This window comes from Phyllobates terribilis, unplaced genomic scaffold (assembly GCF_046119375.1).
Source record: "Phyllobates terribilis strain yellow unplaced genomic scaffold, ASM4611937v1 Scaffold_12__6_contigs__length_324123572, whole genome shotgun sequence".
In the NCBI taxonomy this organism is placed as follows: Eukaryota; Metazoa; Chordata; class Amphibia; order Anura; family Dendrobatidae; genus Phyllobates; species Phyllobates terribilis.
The window spans coordinates 156,040,735-156,065,044 of NW_027362772.1; the positions used below are offsets into that span (position 1 = coordinate 156,040,735).

The 24,310-nt window shown below is 41.8% G+C and overlaps 1 protein-coding gene across 1 annotated transcript; it reads left to right on the plus strand.

The window, feature by feature from the left end:
• The first annotated feature begins 19,439 nt into the window (after positions 1-19,439).
• LOC141172325 (cyclin-dependent kinase inhibitor 1B-like) lies at positions 19,440-21,957 on the plus strand. Its single transcript, XM_073656410.1, has 3 exons — positions 19,440-20,070; positions 20,218-20,336; positions 21,092-21,957. Exons 1-2 carry the CDS (start codon positions 19,566-19,568, stop codon positions 20,325-20,327), a joined length of 615 nt encoding a protein of 204 aa, XP_073512511.1. The 5' UTR covers positions 19,440-19,565; the 3' UTR covers positions 20,328-20,336; positions 21,092-21,957.
• Positions 21,958-24,310: the final 2,353 nt, after the last annotated feature.

Sequence of the window (24,310 nt, forward strand, 5' to 3'; positions counted from 1 at the left end):
CTCCATATAGAATAATGGCACCACATAGTGCTCCATACAGTATAATGGGCCCCACATAGTCCTTCATACAGTATAATGGGTCTCACATAGTGCGCCATACAGTATAATGGGTCCCACATAGTCCACCATACAGAATAATTGCCCCACATAGTGCTCCATACAATATAATGGGCCCCACATAGTCCTCCATACAGTATAATGGGTCTCATATAGTGCGCCATACAGTATAATGGGCCCCACATAGTGCCCCATACAGTATATGGGCCCACATAGTCCTCTATACAGAATAATGGGCCCCATATAGTCCTCTATACAGAATAATGGGCCCCACATAGTCCTCCATGCAGTATAATGGCCCCACATAATCCTCCATATAGAATAATGGCCCCACATAGTGCTCCATACAGTATAATGGGCCCCACATAGTCCTCCATACAGTATAATGGCCCCACATAGTCCTCCATACAGTATAATGGACCCAACATAGTCCTCCATAGAGTATACAGTAATGGGCCCCACATAGTCCTCCATACAGTATAATGGGCCCCACATAGTCCTCCATACAGTATAATGGCCCCACATAGTCCTCCATGCAGTATAATGGACCCAACATAGTCCTCCATACCGTATAATGGGCTCCACATAGACCTCCATACAGTATAATGGGCCCCACATAGTCCTCCATACAGGACAATGGCCCCACATAGTCCTCCATACTGTATAATTGGCCCCACATAGTCCTCCATACAGAACAAAGGCCAACATAGTCCTCCATACAGCATAATGGGCCCCACATAGTCCTCCATGCAGAATAATGGGCCCCACATAGTCCTTCATACAGTATAATGAGCCCCACATAGTCCTCCATACAAAATAATGGCCCCACATAGTCCTCCATACAGTATAATGAGCCCCACATAGTCCTCCATGCAAAAAAATGGCCCCACATAGTCCTCCATACAGTATAATGGCCCCACATAGTCCTCCATGCAGTATAATAGCCCCACATAATCCTCCATATAGAATAATGGCCCCACATAGTCCTCCATACAGTATAATGGGTCTCACATAGTGAGCCATACAGTATAATGGGCCTCACATAGTCCTCCATACAGTATAACGGCCCCACATAATGCTCCATACAGAATAATGGGCCCCACATAGTCCTCCATGCAGTATAATGGGCCCCACATAGTCCTCCATACAGTATAATGGGCCCCACATAGTCCTCCATACAGTATAATGGGCCCCACATAGTCCTCCATACAGAATAATGGGCCCCACAAAGTCATCCATGCAGTATAATGGGCCCCACGTAGTACTCCATACAGTATAATGGGCCCCACATAGTCCTCCATACAGTATAATGGGCCCCACATAGTCTTCCATACAGTATAATAACCCCACATAGTCCTCCATACAGTACAATGGGCCCCACATAGTCCTCCCATACAGTATAATGGGCCTCACATAGTCCTCCATACAGTACAATGGGCCAACATAGTCCTCCATACAGTATAATGGGCCCCACATAGTCCTCCATACAGTATAATAGGCCCCACATAGTTCTCCATACAGAATAATGGGCCCCACATAGTCCTCCATACAGTATAATGGGCCCTACATAGTCTTCCATACAGTATAATGACCCCACATAGTCCTCCATACAGAATAATGGGCCCCACATAGTCCTCCATACACTATAATGGGCCCCACATAGCCCTCCATACAGTATAATGGGCCCCACAAAGTCCTCCATACAGTATAATGGCCCCACATAGTTCTCCATGCAGTATAATGGCCCCACATAATCCTCCATATAGAATAATGGCCCCACATAATCCTTCATATAGAATAATGGCCCCACATAGTCCTCCATACACTATAATGGGCCCCACATAGTCCTCCATGCAGTATAATGGGCCCCACATAGTCCTCCATACAGTATAATGGGCCCCACATAGTCCTCCATACAGTATAATGGGCCCCACATAGTCCTCCATACAGAATAATGGGCCCCACAAAGTCATCCATGCAGTATAATGGGCCCCACGTAGTACTCCATACAGTATAATGGGCCCCACATAGTCCTCCATACAGTATAATGGGCCCCACATAGTCTTCCATACAGTATAATAACCCCACATAGTCCTCCATACAGTACAATGGGCCCCACATAGTCCTCCCATACAGTATAATGGGCCTCACATAGTCCTCCATACAGTACAATGGGCCAACATAGTCCTCCATACAGTATAATGGGCCCCACATAGTCCTCCATACAGTATAATAGGCCCCACATAGTTCTCCATACAGAATAATGGGCACCACATAGTCCTCCATACAGTATAATGGGCCCTACATAGTCTTCCATACAGTATAATGACCCCGCATAGTCCTCCATACAGAATAATGGGCCCCACATAGTCCTCCATACACTATAATGGGCCCCACATAGCCCTCCATACAGTATAATGGGCCCCACAAAGTCCTCCATACAGTATAATGGCCCCACATAGTTCTCCATGCAGTATAATGGCCCCACATAATCCTCCATATAGAATAATGGCCCCACATAATCCTCCATATAGAATAATGGCCCCACATAGTCCTCCATGCAGTATAATGGGTCTCACATAGTGCGCCATACGTATAATGGGCCCCACATAGTCTTTCCTACAGAATAATGGGCCCCACAAAGTCCTCCACACAGTATAATAGGCCCCACGTAGTCCTCCATACAGTATAATGGGCCACACATAGTCTTCCATACAGTATAATAACCCCACATAGTCCTCCATACAGTACAATAGGCCCCACATAGTCCTCCATACAGTATAATGGGCCCCACATAGTCCTCCATACAGTATAATGGGCCCCACATAGTCCTCCATACAGTACAATGGGCCCCACATAGTCCTCCATACAGTATAATGGGCCCCACATAGTCCTCCATACAGTACAATGGGCCCCACATAGTCCTCCATACAGGATAATGGCCCCACATAGTCCTCCATACTGTATAAATGGCCCCACATAGTCCTCCATACAAAATAAAGGCCAACATAGTCCTCCATACAGTATAATGGGCCCCACATAGTCCTCCATATAGAATAATGGGCCCCACATAGTCCTCCATACAGTATAATGAGCACCACATAGTCCTCCATACAAAATAATAGCCCCACATAGTCCTCCATACAGTATAATGAGCCCCACATAGTCCTCCATACAAAAAAATGGCCCCACATAGTCCTCCATGCAGTATAATGGGCCCCACATAGTCCTCCATACAGTTTAATGGACCCCACATAGTCCTCCATACAGTATAATGGGCCCCACATAGTCCTCCATACAGTATAATAACCCCACATAGTCCTCCATACAGTACAATGGACCCACATAGTCCTCCATACAGTATAATGGGCCCCACATAGTCCTCCATTCAGTATTATGGGCCCCACATAGTTCTCCATACACAATAATGGGCCCCACATAGTCCTCCATACAGTATAATGGGCCCCACATAGTCTTCCATACAGTATAATGACCCCACGTGGTCCTCCATACAGAATAATGGGCCCCACATAGTCCTCCATACAGTATAATGGGCCCCACATAGCCCTCCATACAGTATAATGGGCCCCACAAAGTCCTCCATACAGTATAATGGCCCCACATAGTTCTCCATGCAGTATAATGGCCCCACATAATCCTCCATATAGAATAATGGCCCCACATAATCCTCCATATAGAATAATGGCCCTACATAGTCCTTCATACAGTATAATTGGTCTCACATAGTGCGCCATACAGTATAATGGCCCCACATAGCCCTCCATACAGAATAAAGGCCCCAAAAAGTCCTCCATACAGAATAATGGCCCCACATAGTCCTCCATGCAGTATAATGGCCCCACATAATCCTCCATATAGATTAATGGCCCCACATAGTCCTCCATACAGTATAATGGGCCCCACATAGTGCGCCATACAGTATAATGTGCCCTACATAGTCCTCCATACAGAATAATGGCCCCACATAGTGCTCCATACAGTATAATGGGCCCACATAGTGCTCCATACTGTATAATGGGCCCACATAGTGCTCCATACAGTATAATGGGCCCCACATAGTCCTCCATACAGAATAATGGCCTCGCATAGTCCTCCATGCTGTATAATGGGCCCACACAGTCCTCCATATAGAATAATCGCCCCACATAGTCCTCCATACAATATAATGGACCCAACATAGTCCTCCATACACTAATGGGCCCCACATAGTCCTCCATACAGTATAATGGGCCCCACATAGTCCTCCATACAGTATAATGGCCCCACATAGTCCTCCATGCAGTATAATGGACCCAACATAGTCCTCCATACCGTATAATGGGCTCCACATAGACCTCCATACAGTATAATGGGCCCCACATTGTCCTCCATACAGGACAATGGCCCCACATAGTCCTCCATACTGTATAATAGGCCCCACATAGTCCTCCATACAGAATAAAGGCCAACATAGTCCTCCATACAGTATAATGGGCCCCACATAGTCCTCCATACAGAATAATGGGCCCCACATAGTCCTCCATACAGTATAATGAGCCCCACATAGTCCTCCATACAGTATAATGGCCCCACATAGTCCTCCATGCAGTATAAAGGCCCCACATAATCCTCCATATAGAATAATGGCCCCACATAGTCCTCCATACAGTATAATGGGTCTCACATAGTGTGCCATACAGTATAATGGGCCTCACATAGTCCTCCATACAGTATAACGGCCCCACATAATGCTACATACAGAATAATGGCCCCACATAGTCCTCCATACAGAATAATGGGCCCCACATAGTCCTCCATGCAGTATAATGGGCCCCACATAGTCCTCCATACAGTATAATGGGCCCCACATAGTCCTCCATACAGTATAATGGGCCCTACATAGTCCTCCATACAGAATAATGGGCCCCACAAAGTCCTCCATACAGTATAATGGGCCCCACGTAGTACTCCATACAGTATAATGGGCCCCACATAGTCCTCCATACAGTATAATGAGCCCCACATCGTCTTCCATACAGTATAATAACCCCACATAGTCCTCCATACAGTACAATGGGCCCCACATAGTCCTCCATACAGTATAATGGGCCTCACATAGTCCTCCATACAGTACAATGGGCCAACATAGTCCTCCATACAGTATAATGGGCCCCACATAGTCCTCCATACAGTATAATAGGCCCCACATAGTTCTCCATACAGATTAATGGGCCCCACATAGTCCTCCATACAGTATAATGGGCCCCACATAGTCTTCCATACAGTATAATGACCCCATATAGTCCTCCATACAGAATAATGGGCCCCACATAGTCCTCCATACAGAATAATGGGCCCCACATAGTCCTCCATACAGTATAATGGGCTCCACATAGCCCTCCATACAGTATAATGGGCCCTACAAAGTCATCCATACAGTATAATGGCCCCACATAGTTCTCCATGCAGAATAATGACCCCACATAATCCTCCATATAGAATAATGGCCCCACATAATCCTCCATAGAGAATAATGGCCCCACATAGTCCTCCATACAGTATAATGGGTCTCACATAGTGCGCCATACGTATAATGGGCCCCACATAGTCCTCCATACAGTATAACGGCCCCACATAGTGCTCCATACAGAATAATGGCCCCACATAGTGCTCCATACAGAATAATGGGCCCCACAAAGTCCTCCATACAGCATAATAGTCCCCACATAGTCCTCCATACAGTATAATGGGCCCCACATAGTCCTCCATACAGTATAATGGGCCCCACATAGTCTTTCCTACAGAATAATGGGCCCCACAAAGTCCTCCATACAGTATAATAGGCCCCACGTAGTCCTCCATACAGTATAATGGGCCACACATAGTCATCCATACAGTATAATAACCCCACATAGTCCTCCATACAGTACAATAGGCCCCACGCAGTCCTCCATACAGTATAATGGGCCCCACATAGTCCTCCATACAGTACAATGGGCCCCACATAGTCCTCCATACAGTATAATGGGCCCCACATAGTCCTCCATACAGTACAATGGGCCCCACATAGTCCTCCATACAGGATAATGGCCCCACATAGTTCTCCTTACTGTATAATTGGCCCCACATAGTCCTCCATACAGAATAAAGGCCAACATAGTCCTCCATACAGTATAATGGACCCAACATAGTCCTCCATACAGTAATGGGCCCCACATAGTCCTCCATACAGTATAATGGGCCCCACATAGTCCTCCATACATTATAATGGCCCCACATAGTCCTCCATGCAGTATAATGGACCCAACATAGTCCTCCATACCGTATAATGGGCTCCACATAGACCTCCATACAGTATAATGGGCCCCACATTGTCCTCCATACAGGACAATGGCCCCACATAGTCCTCCATACTGTATAATTGGCCCCACATAGTCCTCCATACAGAATAAAGGCCAACATAGTCCTCCATACAGTATAATGGGCCCCACATAGTCCTCCATACAGAATAATGGGCCCCACATAGTCCTTCATACAGTATAATGAGCCCCACATAGTCCTCCATACAGTATAATGGCCCCACATAGTCCTCCATGCAGTATAAAGGCCCCACATAATCCTCCATATAGAATAATGGCCCCACATAGTCCTCCATACAGTATAATGGGTCTCACATAGTGTGCCATACAGTATAATGGGCCTCACATAGTCCTCCATACAGTATAACGGCCCCACATAATGCTACATACAGAATAATGGCCCCACATAGTCCTCCATACAGAATAATGGGCCCCACATAGTCCTCCATGCAGTATAATGGGCCCCACATAGTCCTCCATACAGTATAATGGGCCCCACATAGTCCTCCATACAGTATAATGGGCCCCACATAGTCCTCCATACAGAATAATGGGCCCCACAAAGTCCTCCATACAGTATAATGGGCCCCACGTAGTACTCCATACAGTATAATGGGCCCCACATAGTCCTCCATACAGTATAATGAGCCCCACATCGTCTTCCATACAGTATAATAACCCCACATAGTCCTCCATACAGTACAATGGGCCCCACATAGTCCTCCATACAGTATAATGGGCCTCACATAGTCCTCCATACAGTACAATGGGCCAACATAGTCCTCCATACAGTATAATGGGCCCCACATAGTCCTCCATACAGTATAATAGGCCCCACATAGTTCTCCATACAGAATAATGGGCCCCACATAGTCCTCCATACAGTATAATGGGCCCCACATAGTCTTCCATACAGTATAATGACCCCATATAGTCCTCCATACAGAATAATGGGCCCCACATAGTCCTCCATACAGAATAATGGGCCCCACATAGTCCTCCATACAGTATAATGGGCTCCACATAGCCCTCCATACAGTATAATGGGCCCTACAAAGTCCTCCATACAGTATAATGGCCCCACATAGTTCTCCATGCAGAATAATGGCCCCACATAATCCTCCATATAGAATAATGGCCCCACATAATCCTCCATATAGAATAATGGCCCCACATAGTCCTCCATACAGTATAATGGGTCTCACATAGTGCGCCATACGTATAATGGGCCCCACATAGTCCTCCATACAGTATAACGGCCCCACATAGTGCTCCATACAGAATAATGGCCCCACATAGTGCTCCATACAGAATAATGGGCCCCACAAAGTCCTCCATACAGTATAATAGTCCCCACATAGTCCTCCATACAGTATAATGGGCCCCACATAGTCCTCCATACAGTATAATGGGCCCCACATAGTCTTTCCTACAGAATAATGGGCCCCACAAAGTCCTCCATACAGTATAATAGGCCCCACGTAGTCCTCCATACAGTATAATGGGCCACACTTAGTCTTCCATACAGTATAATAACCCCACATAGTCCTCCATACAGTACAATAGGCCCCACGCAGTCCTCCATACAGTATAATGGGCCCCACATAGTCCTCCATACAGTATAATGGGCCCCACATAGTCCTCCATACAGTACAATGGGCCCCACATAGTCCTCCATACAGTATAATGGGCCCCACATAGTCCTCCATACAGTACAATGGGCCCCACATAGTCCTCCATACAGGATAATGGCCCCACATATTTCTCCATACTGTATAATTGGCCCCACATAGTTCTCCATACAGAATAAAGGCCAACATAGTCCTCCATACAGTATAATGGGCCCCACATAGTCCTCCATATAGAATAATGGGCCCCACATAGTCCTCCATACAGTATAATGAGCACCACATAGTCCTCCATACAAAAAAATGGCCCCACATAGTCCTCCATAGAGTATAATGGCCCCACATAGTCATCCATGCAGTATAATGGCCCCACATAATCCTCCATATAGAATAATGGCCCCACATAGTCCTCCATACAGTATAATGGGCCCCACATAGTCCTCCATACAGTATAACGGCCCCACATAATGCTCCTTACAGAATAATGGCCCCACATAGTTCTCCATACAGAATAATGGGCCCCACATAGTCCTCCATGCAGTATAATGGGTCCCACATAGTCCTCCATACAGTATAATGGCCCCACATAGTCCTCCATACAGTATAATTGGCCCCACATAGTCCTCCATACAGTATAATGGCCCCACATAGTGCTCCATACAGTATAATGGGCCAGGACCTGGATGCCAATGCAGGGGGGGCCCGGTGCTGGTGCTGGCACCTCGGTCCCCTGACTCACGTGCCCCGTATTGGCTGCGTGGTCTGCCACCATTGGTGGTATGCCACTGTATGTGTCTGTCGGTCTGTCTCGTATCGATCTATCGCAGATACATACATTTGATCTATTCTCTATATATCAGATTCGATCCCACTTTCAGTTAAGCTCTTGACCCCTGAAAACACGACACCATTACCTCTGACGTCTGCCTGCTGGGAATGACGTCACGAGGAAGGGACTGTATCCTCCGCAATCACCAAACATGAAAATAACTATTAAAAGCCCTGCAGGATGTCAGACAGTCACAACTAATCAGCAGGGTTCTCTTTGGAAATCCCAACTCCTGCTGTGCCTATTATAGCAGCCGCTGTCCCTTTAAATGTTGCAGGGGGGAGACGCCCTCACACTGATATCTGCCTGTGCCTATAATAAGAATGCCATCATGTAAGATCTGCACTTGATTCCATCCTCTGGTTGCTGTTGATGATGGGGGTTATCTCTGATCTGCAGCCAGTGCGCACATTTCCTTGTTTTGTGTCTGGGACAAGCAGCTGTCATTATCTCTCAGCGTGTACTTGGGGTTTTGCACATTTACTATTTTGCTTTTGATACATTTTTCAGCTTGTATATTCACTAGAACTGTATATTCACTAGAACTGTAGAAAAGAAGCAATAAAATAAATAGCTCATAGGGAACTACAAGTCTCAGCAAGTACATTTGGATACCACCCCCCATCACTTTGTTTTTCTATTGACATTTCTGTTTACCTAAATACTTGTATTTCTCTATCTGTAAAATATATGCTTTGAACTTTGCAGTCCCTCTGTTACTCCTCCTGGAAATGTATCAAATTAGGCCCTACCATTTCCCTCCCTAATAGGGTCATACTATTCAACTGGGTGTTATCATTCTGGTAGAGAATCGTATTGTCCAGTTGTTGATTCAACATTTTTTTCCAGGAGGAATAACAGAGGGAACGACAGATTTTTTTTAGAAAAGATGCTCCAGATTGTTATTAAGTGGGAAATACAAGTATTTACTAATACAGCAGACATATAAGAGGAGATGGCAGGTCGCAAAGGCGCCCACAGATATGGTAAATCAGATGAACCATCGTATAGATTTGCAGATCATGACAAAATGTTAAAAACTTCTCGATTTATTCAATTTGGAGTATGAGCGGCACATGCAGAAAACATGGCACTTGAGTTATTGATGGTCGTCTGAGGAAGGTTCTGCTGCTGAATCATCAAGATCCGCTGCTGGCAGCTCATTTGTAATCACCGATCAATGACGACCCAGATGTGCTCAATGGGAGACAAGTCTGGAGACGCTGCAGCCATGGGAGCAGGATTAGGCCACGCAGGCTGCTCACAGTAATGTCTGAGGTTGTGTTGAAAAACGGTTCCTTGGACACTTTGGAGAAATGGCTGCACCACCGGATCCACCACCAAATCAATGTAACGCTGAGCTGTTAGTACCTGGAATGAAGACTGTGTGCTGTCCATTCCGTTTTTAAACCTTTTATTTAAATAGAAGAAGCTTGTGTTTTTATTTTACAGACAAAAAAAAATATGGATTGTTGGTAAAAACTGACATGGATCAAAAATGGATGAAAATTGGATCCAGCGCACTGATGAAAAGCCATCCATTTCTTTTTCTCTTGCGCAAATAATGATCCCTAAGGCAGGGTTCACATGAGTGTATGCAAAATCGTCGAGTCTGGTCCAAAGTACGAATCAAAGTAGTGCGTGAATTTTATTTATTTATTTATTTTTTTACACCTGGTCCATATGTAAAAACTTTCATGTGAACTACTACAGTCACATGCATTGGTCATTGTGCTGTCAATTTTGCACATCGATGTTAATACAAACCCTTAAAGTAGTAATTGGAGGTGAAACTTTAAACAATACAATAGAGTTGCATACAATTGAAACCAGAAGTTCCAATACACTATATAAAAAGACACATCTGCATGTTTTTCTCAATATCTGACATGAAATCAGAATAAACCTTTCCCGGTTTAGGTCAATTAGGATTACCATAATTTTTAATATTTGCCAAATGCCAGAATAATGAGAGAGAGGGAATGTTTTACGACATTTTTATTACTTACTGCAAAGTCAAAAGTTTACATACATTTCATTAGTATTTGGTACCATTGCCCTTAAACTGAATGACTTGGGTCACACGTTTGGGATATCCTTCCACAAGCTTCTCACAATATTTGGTCGGAATTTGGGCCCATTCCTCCTGACAAAACTGGTGTAACTGATCCAGGTTTGTAGGTCGCCTTGCTCGCACCTGCCTTTTCAGCTTTGCCCATACATTTTCAATAGGATTGAGATCAGGGCTTTGTGATGGCCACTCCAAAACATTGACTTTGTTATCCTTAAGCCACTTTGCTACCATTTTGGCAGTATGCTTCAGGTCATTGTCCATTTGGAAGACCCATTTCCGCCCAAGCTTTAACTTCCTGGCTGATGTCTTGAGATGTTGCTTCAGTATTGCACATAATCTTCTTTTCTCATGATGCCATCTATTTTGTGAAGTACACCAGTCCCTCCTGCAGCAAAACAACCCCACAACATGATGCTGCCACCCCGTGTTTCACAGTTGGGATGGTGTTCTTAGGCTTCCAAGCTTCCCCCTTTTTCCTCCAAACGTAACGATGGTCATTATGCCCAAAAAGTTCAATTTTAGTTTCATCAGACCACCGGACATGTCTCCAAAAATTAAGAAATTTGTTCCTGTGTGCATTTGCAAACATTAATCTGGCTTTTTTATGTTTCTTTTGGAGTAATGGCTTCTTCCTGGCAGAGTGGCCTTTCAGCCCATGTTGATACAGTACTCGTTTCACTGTGGATATTAACACAATCTTACCAGCTTCCGCCATCATCTTCACAAGGTCTTTTGCTTTTTTCCTTGGATTGATATGCACATGTTGAACCAAAGTACGTTCATCTCTGGGACACAGAACCCGTCTCCTTCCTGAGCGGTATGGTGGTTTGGACATTCCCATCATGTTTGTACTTGCGTATAATTGTTTGTACAGATGAACGAGGCACCTTCAGGGATCTTGAAATTGTACCCAAGGATGAGCCAGACTTGTGCAAGTCCACAATTCTCTTCCTGATATCTTGGCTGATTTCTTTAGACTGTCCCATGATGCTGCACAAAGAAGCAGTGTGTTTCAGGTGTGCATTAAAATACATCCACAGGTGTGTCTCTAATTAACTCAGATGTTGCCAAAAAACCCTATCAGAAGCTTCCAAACACATGATATCACCATATGGGCAGTCCAGAGTTGTTTAATGGCATAGTAATCTTAGTGTATGTAAACTTTTGACTTTTCAGTGAGTAATAAAAATGTCTTAAAACATTCTCTCTCTCTCATTATTCTGGCATTTGGCAAATATTAAAAATTATGGTAATCCTAATTGACCTAAACCGGGAAAGGTTTATTCTGATTTCATGTCAGCTTTTGAGAAAAACATGCAGATGTGTCTTTTTATATAGTGTATGGAAACTTCTGGTTTCAACTATAAATACTGGCTCCCTAATGTAAAATAAATAGTAATAATGTTGCTGATGCTCCCTGTTTCTGCAACAATGTTTTAATAAATGTAGCAGCCCTGCAAATCTGTCAGCAAAATACAGGCTGTGTATCTATATATATATATATATATATATATATATATATATATATTATATAATGTTTTTCCTGCCAAGCAACTTCACCCCTAATCAGCCTTTTCAAGTTCAACTTTTGTTTGTATACCTTCCCCTTGTTAACCATTAACATGCTAATCTGCAGTGAAAGCGTCACACTATAGCTACTAATCACTATGCTTATATTAACCATGTGAGTGCCACAACGTGTTGCCTCACAGCATTCAATAAAGACAAAACTATTCCTTTGAAAAAAAACAAAACAAAATGTTTTGCTGGAAAATATTAGGCATAAGACGCAAATTGCTTTATTTATTATTTTTGTTAAGCTTTACTTGCATTTTTTGCTATTATGGCTTTTTTTTATTTCTATTGTAGCATACGCTATGTATGGCGTTTTTTTTGTTTGTTTTTTTCAGGTCATTTCTGGCAATTTTTTTTTTGTTAAGAACTGCATGTGTTAGACCATGTGCAGAAGGGTCTCATAGTCCATATGCAGACTGCGGTGTCCGGACAGATCGGGGGACTCCTGACCCAAATTTACAGCCTAGTATGTGTTTGAGGCTGTAAGTTCAGGTAGGGAGACCTGCGATCAGTCCGGGCATTGTGGTCTGTATATACGGACCATGAAATACGCTCTTGTGAACTCTACCTAAGGCCGGGGGTCACACGACTGTTTTTCTCTAGTCTAAGAAAATCACTCTGATTTATTCTAATCACACTCTGATCAGTTTGATCAATGTAATCTGATTTTCTTGGATTCCCCCCATGGATCCATAGACATGAATGGCCGACTGCAATCCAATATCAGATGTAACTCGTGCATGCTGCTATCATTTTTTTATCCTCAGACTGAGCCAGACATGTGCATGGATCGGATCAAGGTCCGGAAGTGAGAACAAGGTGTTTTTATCTTACATGGGGGAATATAGTATTTGCGAAGGGGGCTGTCCAAGTAGTGGATAAACCCTTTAAATAAAAGCATAGCCCCTGGCTTTGATCGAACTGAGAAATCTGCACCCGATCAGTAGCCACAACGTCACGAGACCGCCAGGGGAGCGGAAGAGCAGCGCCCATCTGGGAGGTAATTATTATTATTTTATTTTACATTATTATTATTATTTTATTTTACATTATTATTTTATATTATTTTTATTTTTTATTTCATTCAGCACATTGGGGGGCATTTAAGAGGGATAGACCAGGTCAAGTAGTGGACAAGCCCTTTAAGAGCTAGTCTTTTATGCATACTATTTTGCTGACGGAATAAATATTTTGTGGTCCATGCAAGATCATCACGTAGCTGGACTTCCTTTTTGTATCTCTCAAAGTTCAGACCAGATATTTAAAAAAAAATGAAACCGTTATTATCAACAAACAATAATAAAAAAAATATAAAAAATATAAATATATATAATATATATTTTTATGAATACATAAATATATATATTAAACCATTATTATCAAACAATAAAAATAATAATACAAAATTATAAAAAATATAAATATATATAATATATATATTTTATTAATACATACATATATATATATATTATTATTTTTATTTGTATTATTTTTATTCATATGTTGATAATATATATATATAATTATATAATGTCATTTTTTTATTATTGTTTGTTCAAAATATTTATATAATTTTTTTAAATTCACCTAAAAATCACCCTATGGGGTTTACTGCAGACTCGCAGCAGGGGCTATAGAACATGACCCTAGTTTTCCATTGTTATGTATTGCATCGATTAAACCGCAATAAACTAAGTAAGTTGTATTGGACCTGTCAAATCGTGCGATGGCCATCAGGTCATCACCACCATGGACAATCAGTTGTGGTATTCTTCAGAAATCCGGGTGCGTCATGGTAGGGGGTAAAGGGGGTCATCTAAGTCCTGTATTGTCCCCTGTCCATCTGCCGCAGAGGGCAACCCTAAAAGCTTCCATAAACCCCGGGGTTAAATGTCTATTGCAGGTCATAGGAACCTCTGCCCTATCAACAGAAGTCTTTGTCAGGGGTGAAAGGGTGAAAAAAAAATCAGGGTTGGTATTTGGTGGCCAATATTATAAACCATAACCACCTTGGCTTAATATGCAACCACTAAATTGTAGGGGAAGTGGGTGAGCGAATCTCCTCCTTAGATCCAGCACATTCATTCTCTATGAGCAAACATTGCCAAAAGTGCCTTTATAGGGCTTTCTCCTGCACCTCTTAGCCAGAGATCCTCTTTCCAGCTCATTAAACCCTCTTTATTCCTTGCTCTCCTCCCCATACACACGCACTGGGTTACAGGAACGTGCTGTCTTCTGCAGGCTTCCAATTACACCCCAGCCTCCTCCACCCCAAGAGCAGGCCTGTATATGTATTATAATAAGACATGGCCATTTAAGAGCCACCGCTGAGTCCCGGCCATCATTAGCCACAGAGCTGGGGAAATATAGAAAAAAAGGGGCCTGTAATGTACAAGTGATCATTCATGGATTCAGCTGTTGAGGCCCTAAACAGTTTCTGGATTTTCTGTTCTCATTAATCATTTAATAGTAAAGTGCTGCGGAATATGTTGGCACATTATTATTATTTTTATTATTATTTCATTTGTGTTCATTTTGTTTATTTTGTATTATAAATATTTTTTTTTATTTTTTTTATTAAATATTTTATTTTTTTATTACGACTTTTTTTTTAATTATAAATATTTCATTTTATTTATTACAAATATTTCTATATTTTATTACCAATATTTTATTATAAATATTTCATTATTTTATTAAATATTTCATTTATTATAAATATTTCATTTTATTTATTATTTTCTTAAACATTTTTTATTTATTATAAGTAGTTTATTTTTTATTATAAATAATTCATTATATTACAAATATTTTTTTTTATTTATTATAAATATTTTTTATTGTTTTATTTCAAATATTTTATTGTAAATATTGCATTTTAATTTTTATTATAAATGTGTGATTATTATTTCATTACAATTTTTTTTATTATATTATTAATATGTCATTATTATTTTATTGCAAATATTTTATTATAAATATTTAATTTTTTTTATTAAATATTTCATTATTTTATTACACATATTTTATGTATTATAAATATTTCATTAGTATTTTATTACAAATATTTCTATATTTTATTATAAATATTTCATTATTTTCTTAAATATTTTCTTATTTATTATAAATATTTCATTTTATTTTTTATTTATTTTCTTAAATATTTTTTATTTATTATAAATATTTCTTTTTTTTGTATAAATATTTCATTATATTACAAATATTTTTTATTTTATTTATTATAAATATTTCTTCATTGTTTTATTACAAGTATTTTATTGTAAATATTTCATTTTAATTTTTAGCATAAATATTTCATTATTATTTCATTACAAATATTTTTATTATATTATAAATATTTCATTATTATTTTATTACAAATATTTTATTTGTTATGAATATTTCATTTTATTTTTGATTAGAACTATTTCATTATTTTATTACACATATTTTATGTATTATAAATAATTCATTATTTTATTACAAATATTTCACTTAATTTTTTTTATTATATATAATAACAATAATAATATTATTATTATTCCATTGTAAGACTTCTAGGTGCAGCTGACGGCCTCACAGGACCTAAACAGGGGACATAAAATTATAAGTGTGTAATAAAGAGGAACTGAGACATTTCACAGTAAATCCATCCAATAAGATCTCTCCAGATTATGCCACATGTTGGCACTTTTAAAAAGTGTTTTTCTGTGGAGCTGGTAATTGGTAACACCCAGTTGTCATTTAAAAACACAAAAAAAACAAAAACTAAAAAGGTCTCACAGCTGTCAGTTTAGTTCTACATTTCCAGGAAGAATAACAGAGGAACAGCACAATGCAGAGTCGTATTGCCTACATTTGCATTGAGTCCGTGTGCTCTCCCAATGCAAACCGAAGCTCTTGATTTTTTTTCCTTTATTGAAATGGCGCTATTCGCCTAAGGCTGTGTGCACACGTTGCATTTTTTTCTCTGTAGTTTTATCACAAAACCTGAAGAGTTTCCTGATACCAGCAAAGCGAATAAGAATCCTGGAGCCTCATGCACACCTTGCTTATTTTTGACTTGCAGACTTAAATCCGCACTTGCCAATTCTTTCAGCGGATTTCACCCATAAAAATAAGTGGTGAAAAATCCGCACCAAAAAATGCATGTAAAAAGCGCATCAAAAATGCTCTTATCTACGCTGCGTTTTCCTGCCAAGAGATGCCGAAATTTCTGCACCAAATACTTAACGTGTGCACAGACCCTAAATATGGCGTATTTCTTGTTCCTGTGCCTTTCCATTGCTGAGATCTGGCAATCTATCATCTGAATATCCATTGTGATTGTATCTGTTTATTGTCAATTTTTTACTCCTTTTTTTTCATGGTGTTATTGAATTAAATGGATCAAAAACCAGACAGGTCTTCATATTTTATTTAAAGAGAATCGGTCCAGAAAAAAAAAAAAGGGTAATGTGAACAGCCACATATATTATAATAAATACATATATGTAACAGGGTCTATCCGTGAAAAATAAGCAAGGACGAAGCGTAGAAAAAGCGGATCTGTCCAGCATTGTGGATGAAAAACTGGCAGCTACAGTTCAGACTATGCAGATAAATCCGCAGTATTTCTGCAGCAAAATTAACTGCTCGGCACATCCCATCTTGTCACAAAATCTGAATCCTGTGGACGCATGAGATGGAACATCTGTAGGGTGGATGCCGCACACTCGCAGCCATGTGTAACGGAGAGAGGTGCCCGGGCAAGTCCTCACACCATCACATGGCAGAAAGTGAGTGTCTATGTAGCAGAGCTGAATTTGTCATTCACCTGAAGCATGTGCTGGATCCCAGTCGGGCCCTGTGCACACTACATGTATTGAGTGGGCTCCAGACCGAGGACGTTTAACCCCTTCGATGCCGCTGTCCATCCATTTGCACTCTCGTCTGTCGGCTTACTATAAAAATGGATGAGACGGGTGATAAATGCGATGTCCTAAAGGATGTGTCCCTGCTCAGTCTGACACTATCTACACTGCCCGGACAATGTCACACAACCCAAATTGGTAACGCCCAGTTGTCAATTTAGTCATACATTTCCAGGAAGAATAACAGAGGAACACCGCAATGCAGAGTTATAAGATGACATTTGCATGTGGGAGTTTGTGTTTTCTCCAATGCAAACTAAAGCAGTTTGACTTTTCAAAGAGGACCCATCAGTTGCCAAATATATATATATTTTTTTACTTGCTGTAAATGCCACTGTTCTCCTGAATCCGGCGATGCTTTTTATGCGCCTCTCGATATGGCCCTCTCTTCCATTTAAATCTAATCTGTTTAGCCAAGTGGGCGTGGTCTTTAATTTTGCTACTGATGACCACTAGATTATTAGGGAAGACCTTAGGGCCTCATTAAGACATCAATGATTTTTCTGGTACACAAAAAAAAACCCACTGTTCTGAATCAAATTTTCATTAGTGTTTGGATGTGATTTTTTTTTTTTGCAGACACATGGTCTGCACTGTGAACCCCCCTCAAAGTTCTGAAACCAAGTCACAAAAGCCCGACTAGTTGTGACTTTTTTGCATCTCTTTTGTCGCTGTAGCTTGCAGATCCCAATGCCGCCCCAAGTCACCATGTTGCCCTAGCTTTGTTTTTCTCTCCTTTTATTTTTTTGTCGCCAGATGGGAACTTTGTAAAACAAAACTTTATAGAAGTTTATAAATATATAACACTCTACATATGAGTTATATTTTTATCAAAACCCATCATGGGGCAGCATAGTGTCAGCGGTGGGGTCCTGGGTTCAAATCCCACCAAGGACAACATCTGCAAGGAGTTTGTATGTTCTCCCCGTGTTTGTGTGGGTTTCTTTCGGGTTCTCCGGTTTCCTCCCACACTCCAAAGACATACTGATAGGGAATGTAGATTGTGAGCTCCAATGGGGACAGTGCCGATATTGTCTGAATTGTAAAGAGCTGCGGAATATGTTGGCGCTATATAAATAAAAAGATTATTATTATCGTGCTCTGGATATGGGACTTTTTGCAAATATGTCATGAAAACCTTGTATTTCATATAGGCATGTGCAATTACACAGAACTGAATTGCTGTGGAATATGTTGGGGCTATAGAAATAACAATTATTATCTGAACAGTTCTCACTCTGCAGAAACAATGTACATCCAATAATGACAAACTCTGCTCTGCTACATTTGTGTTTTCCAAATACATAGATGTAAATAGTGAAGACTTTGATCTGCCCTGTCCCACTACACTGATGCAATCAGAAGCAAAATGATCCATAACCTACAGATATATAAAGGGAGACCCCTCAGCAGACACCTGACTGTCCTATGGTCCCAGTCTATAGGGTCCAGGATTTTTTCCTCTGCACTTGGACACCATCTGTTCCCCCCTTCCTATAATTGTCTGCAGCATTTACTTAGCAGCAGGGAATAATATAGTTCTTTATTAAGCCCTGCAGCAGAATGGGTTAAATAGAACGAAATCCAGGGGGGATAGAATATGATGCCCTTTGGGATGCACTCAGGAAGATGGAATAATACAGGGCAGGAGAGGAGACAAAGAAGAAAATATCAGTTACAGTTTATAAGTCAATGTTGCTACCCCCTCCTCTCTCCATATGAAGTAACGTTGCAACCCCCTTGACTTGGGAGCCCTCCTCCCTTTGCATAGTGAATGGGGAGTAGAGTTGGCACTGGATTGCAAGGGAGGAGGGGGAGAGGTGATTTTTTTTATTTTATATATATATATATTTTTTTTTTAACCTGATCTGAAACTCCACCCTTGTTGGAAACCTAAAAGGTAGAGAAAGGAGCTCTCCAGCAGGACCTCCTCCCTCCAGTCCCTGCCCAGTCATCAGAGTGTTTTCCTCTAGTCACTACCAATCCCCTCCTCTTCTTTTCTGTCTCCTCCTCATCTCCACTGCTGCTCACTTTCTATATAAGCTTCCCAAACCCTGCCCAGACATATCCAGAGAGCACTCAAGCCTTTACGCTTACTACTACTGCCTTAGTAAACATCAACAAACAGTTATGGCAAACATTGCTCTGCAGGAGGACAGCATGCCAGCTTTACTGCTGCCCAGGATGGGCATGGGTGCCAGTGGAAGGGGAGTTTGCAGAAGTTTATTTGGCCCCATCGATCACGACGAGCTGAGATCTGAGCTGAAGAGGCAACTCAAGGAGATCCAAGCATCTGACTGTCAAAGGTGGAACTTTGATTTTGATTCTGGGACACCACTAAAGGGGACTTTTTGTTGGGAGTCTTTGGAAAGCACAGAAATGCCAAGTTTTTACAGGGAGAGCAAACTGTGCCCTGACAGTGCCACCCCATTGTCCAGACAACCAAGCACTTGGCTCCTTGTGCCAACAGTAGATACCAGAGAGGAGTCACCAGCTGAGACTGTGCAGGAGAAAAAGGAGTGCGCAAAGGAGAACGCAGACAAGGCAGTCAAGAAATGCCAAGGAGTTAAAGGACCATCTAAGACCTCAACTTCATCCCTTCTCAGAAAGAGAGAGATCAGCACTTCCATTACTGGTAAGCTCCACTCATCAATGCTTTACTAGAAGCTGGCACAACAGCAACATTGTATCATGGGGGACCCTTGTGTTTATCTGAAATGTATCGTCCTTTCACATTCCTCCTTCCTCTCCTCTAACCTTGTCATTCATTTCTTCACTTTAGATTACTTCCCCAAAAGGAAGAGAATACAAGCCCCCAAAACTGACAATATGAAAGTTGCCCACCACCCTTTTTGCACTTTGGAGCAGACCCCTAGGAAAAAGATCAGATGAATATCTTGGGTGAGTTTTTTATTCTTTCCATCTTGGGTTGTTGTTTTATTCTTTTCCTTCTTGGGTTGTTGTTTTATTCTTTTCCTTCTTGGGTTGTTGTTTTATTCTTTTCCTTCTTGGGTGGTTGTTGTTTTATTCTTTTCCTTCTTGGGTTGTTTTTTATTCTCTCCTTCTTGGGTTGTTTTTTATTCTCTCCATCTCAGGTTGTTGTTTTATCCTTTCCTTCTTGGGTTGTTTTTTATTCTCTCCATCTCGGGTTGTTTTTTTTATTCTTTCCAGTTGTTTATGACTGATGTGACCTAAGGACAGTTAAGCTTTTTTTTTTTTTTTGAGTGAGGGTGGAGGGAGTAGGTTATAAGCAAATTGCAGAAGTGCAAAGTTGTGTTCCTGAGGTTGTTTTGGTTGTAGAAAGTGGGAGTTGGTGACTGTGCACATGATAGTTTTTTTTTTTTTCCAGGCAGTGTTACTCAATCTCTTTTAGCTCCTCCTTGGAAAGTTCTTTAAAGAAAAAAAAAAAGTTGCAAAACAAGCTGTACTGGCGGGAAAGGGGGGTTAGGAGAGGGGAAGAAGATGGGGGAGGGGGAGCAGGGCTGGAGAGAGAGACTGCTCACAAGATAAACAAGGGCAGGGTCTTCTAATGGCTGAGAGCTATGGAAGGAGGGAGGGGGGCTCAGCTGTGCACCACTAACCTCTCCCTGTAACGGAGCACAACCACCGTGTATTTGGGTTGTATAATAACGAATTCTTTTTCTTTCCATTTTTAGGTCTTTTTTTTATTTTTTTTTTATGATCAGGGACATCCCTTAGCAGAACAAGGAACGAAGGGAAAAAGAAGGCTGCGTGCAAGACTTATCCCCAGAATTCTGAGATTCTGCATCGTCTTATTCGCCAGCCTTGGATGTGGACGTGTCAAAAAAAAAAAATCTGCAAGCGGATGAGGACTTCCTAATATTGCACGCACTCTATCCGCACACTTGGATGTCTGTACTGGGTTTTTCTTTTCTTTTTTTTTTGGAGAATGCCAAGCTGGCAGGGTGGCGTCCCATCTGTCCTGTCTTGTGTCAGTGCTGTGAATGTAGCTTGGGAGTTTCACCCTTCAGCTTTCCAGGTTTTGCCAGACTACAACCCAGTATTTTTTTTTTGAGCTGTTGGGAGTTGTAGTTGAGCAACACCGTGACGAGCTAAGGGGATGTCGAACCCCTGGTTTAGCTTATGCAAACCAATAGACGTGTACAGATGTTTTTCTTTTTGTGTAGCATTTTTTGTTTGTGTATTCCCATTGTTTTTTTGCACTGTTTTTATATATATTTTGATATATATATATATACCACCATTATTGTACAGCAACTATGTAACATAAGAAAACATTAAACTAAGTTATATATTTATATAACATGTTGGAAGTACTCCAATGTTAAGCCATAATACTGGCTAGGAAACGGTTCCAGAGGCTATACGTATGTCTCCTTTTGGAGAGATAAAAGTATTTTTTTTTTTCCTATAACTATGCATGTACAGTTTTTTTTATGTTTTTATGATGTTTTTTTCGTTAATGCTTTGCAAACACATGTACAGAATATTTGCTATATGAGCAAGAGAAAAGTAAACTATATGACTTTTATACCTAAAAGCTGTAGTTTCATGAATTTATTTATTTTTATTTTTTTTAAGGGATGGGGGCGCAGAGCCAAGATTGTCATGTATTTTCTATGGGGATGGGGGCGCAGAGCCAAGATTGTCATGTATTTTCTATGATCTGACTTTTGATAATAATTATATTTATATAGCGCCAACATATTCCACAATATATAAGGTGCAATAATAGCAATCTCTGCTCTGCTACATACGCGTGTGTGGCCCTTTAAACGGAAAAAGTTGGTGGATTTCTGATCTTCTTGATCCAGTAAGAAAGCGCAAAAATGTTCTGATCGTCATTTCTAAATCTAAGGATTCTTCTAGTTTATTTGCTGCTGAAGGATAAAATATGGTTCCCTACTACATCAATCCAAATCCCATCCAGAATAACTAACTGTTCATGGACAAGTGTATATGTAGCAGAGCTGACTTTGTCACATCTTTACTAAAAGATACGTGTTTTTCACTGACCCGTATACTTTTATTAGCACTTGTCATCCGTGCTGCCAGTAAAAAACAGACCTGTCTCCGTGTTCTTCGCACGGACACACAATCCATGTTAAAACATGGACATGTGAACAGCCCCATAGGTTATAATGGGTATATGTGGGATCCGTAAAAAAACGGATGAAACACGGACGTGTGAAGGGGGCGTTGAACTGCATGCAGAGGTGGACTTATCATTGGTGCAACCTGGGGGTCCAAGAGGTAAGGGGGGCTCATTTTCTCCAAAGCAGGTGGAATTGTGCATTATGATGAGCTATTGGGCTGCAAAGGGGCCATATATTGTTCTTGCACGGGGGCCTTTTCTGTCTGTGTCCACCAGTGACTGGATAGATCAGCGTTGAACAAAAAGTTTCACAGGACCCTTTAGTAGGTAGATCATGGCCACTAGACCACTGTGAACCTCCCCCTACCTGCCGGACCCTTACATAGGTGGATCATGGCCACTGTGAACCCCCCCCCCCCCTACCTGCCAGACCATTACGTCGATAGTTCATGACCACTGTGAACCTCCTCCTACCTGCTGGACCCTTACATAGGTAGTTCATGGCCACTGGACCACTGTGAACCTCGCCCTACCTTCCGGACCCTTACGTTGGTAGTTCATGGCCACTGGACCACTGTGAACCTCTCCGTACCTTCTGGACCCTTACGTAGGTGGATCATGGCCACTGGACCACTGTGTACCTCCCCCTACCTTCTGGACCCGTGCTTAGGTAGATCATAGCCACTAGACCACTGTGAAACCCCCCCACCACCACCACCTTCCGGATCCTTACGTAGGTAGTTCATGGCCACTGGACCACTGTGAACCTCTCCGTACCTTCTGGATCCTTACGTAGGTGGATCATGGCCACTGGACCACTCTGAACCTCCCCCTACCTGCCAGACCCCTACGTAGGTAGATCATGGCCACTAGACCACTGTGAACCTCCCCCTACCTGCTGGACCCTTACATACGTAGTTCATGGCCGCTGGACCACTGTGAACTTCTCCCTACCTTCCGGACCCTTACGTAAGTGGATCATGGCCACTAGACCACTGTGAACCTCCTACTACCTGCCAGACCCCTACGTAGGTAGATCATGACCACTAGACCACTGTGAACCTCCCCCTACCTGCTGGACCCTTACATACGTAGTTCATGGCCGCTGGACCACTGTGAACTTCTCCCTACCTTCCGGACCCTTACTTAAGTGGATCATGACCACTAGACCACTGTGAACCTCCTACTACCTTCCAGACCCTTACGTAGGTGGATCATGGCCACTAAACTACTGTGAACCTCCCCCTACCTGCTGAACCCTTACGTAGGTAGATCATGGCCACTGGACCACTGTGAACCTCCTCCTACTTGCCGGACCCTTACGTCGGTAGTTCATGGCCACTGGACCACTGTGAACCTCCCCCTACCTCTCTGACCCTTACGTATATAGTTCATGGCCACTGGACCACTGTCGGCATGCCCAGCGCCTCTTATAATTAATAGGTTCGCATGAATGACGTCGCGGCACCCTACTAATCAGAACAGTTGCCGGGTATGTCATATATGTAGTGGATTTGTAGGGCTCTGATCTCAGCCACAGACTACAGAGTTGACATCTTGACGTTACAAGTTCAGCTCTGCTACATTGCTACATTGCAGCAATCAGTACCATCTTAGCGGTTAATCAGTAATATTTTGCAAGATCGGGGCCATTTTTATAGGGAAAATTAACTCTATCCTAGCAAAATAACCCCCTACAAACCCCTTTATTAGGGGTTTTCATTCCCGTCCCCCTTTTCACAAATGTTCTATCTGTTTGTGAATCGTCGCCTTGCATTGTGAATTATTGCACAAGAAC

What these genes read in the sequence shown, in the direction of transcription:
- LOC141172325 (XM_073656410.1), top strand. Translation starts at nt 19,566, where the DNA reads ATGGCAAACATTGCTCTGCAGGAGGACAGCATGCCAGCTTTACTGCTG. An exon ending in GATCAGCACTTCCATTACTG is followed by an intron (nt 20,071 to 20,217) that starts GTAAGCTCCACT and finishes TCTTCACTTTAG; the next exon opens with ATTACTTCCCCAAAAGGAAG.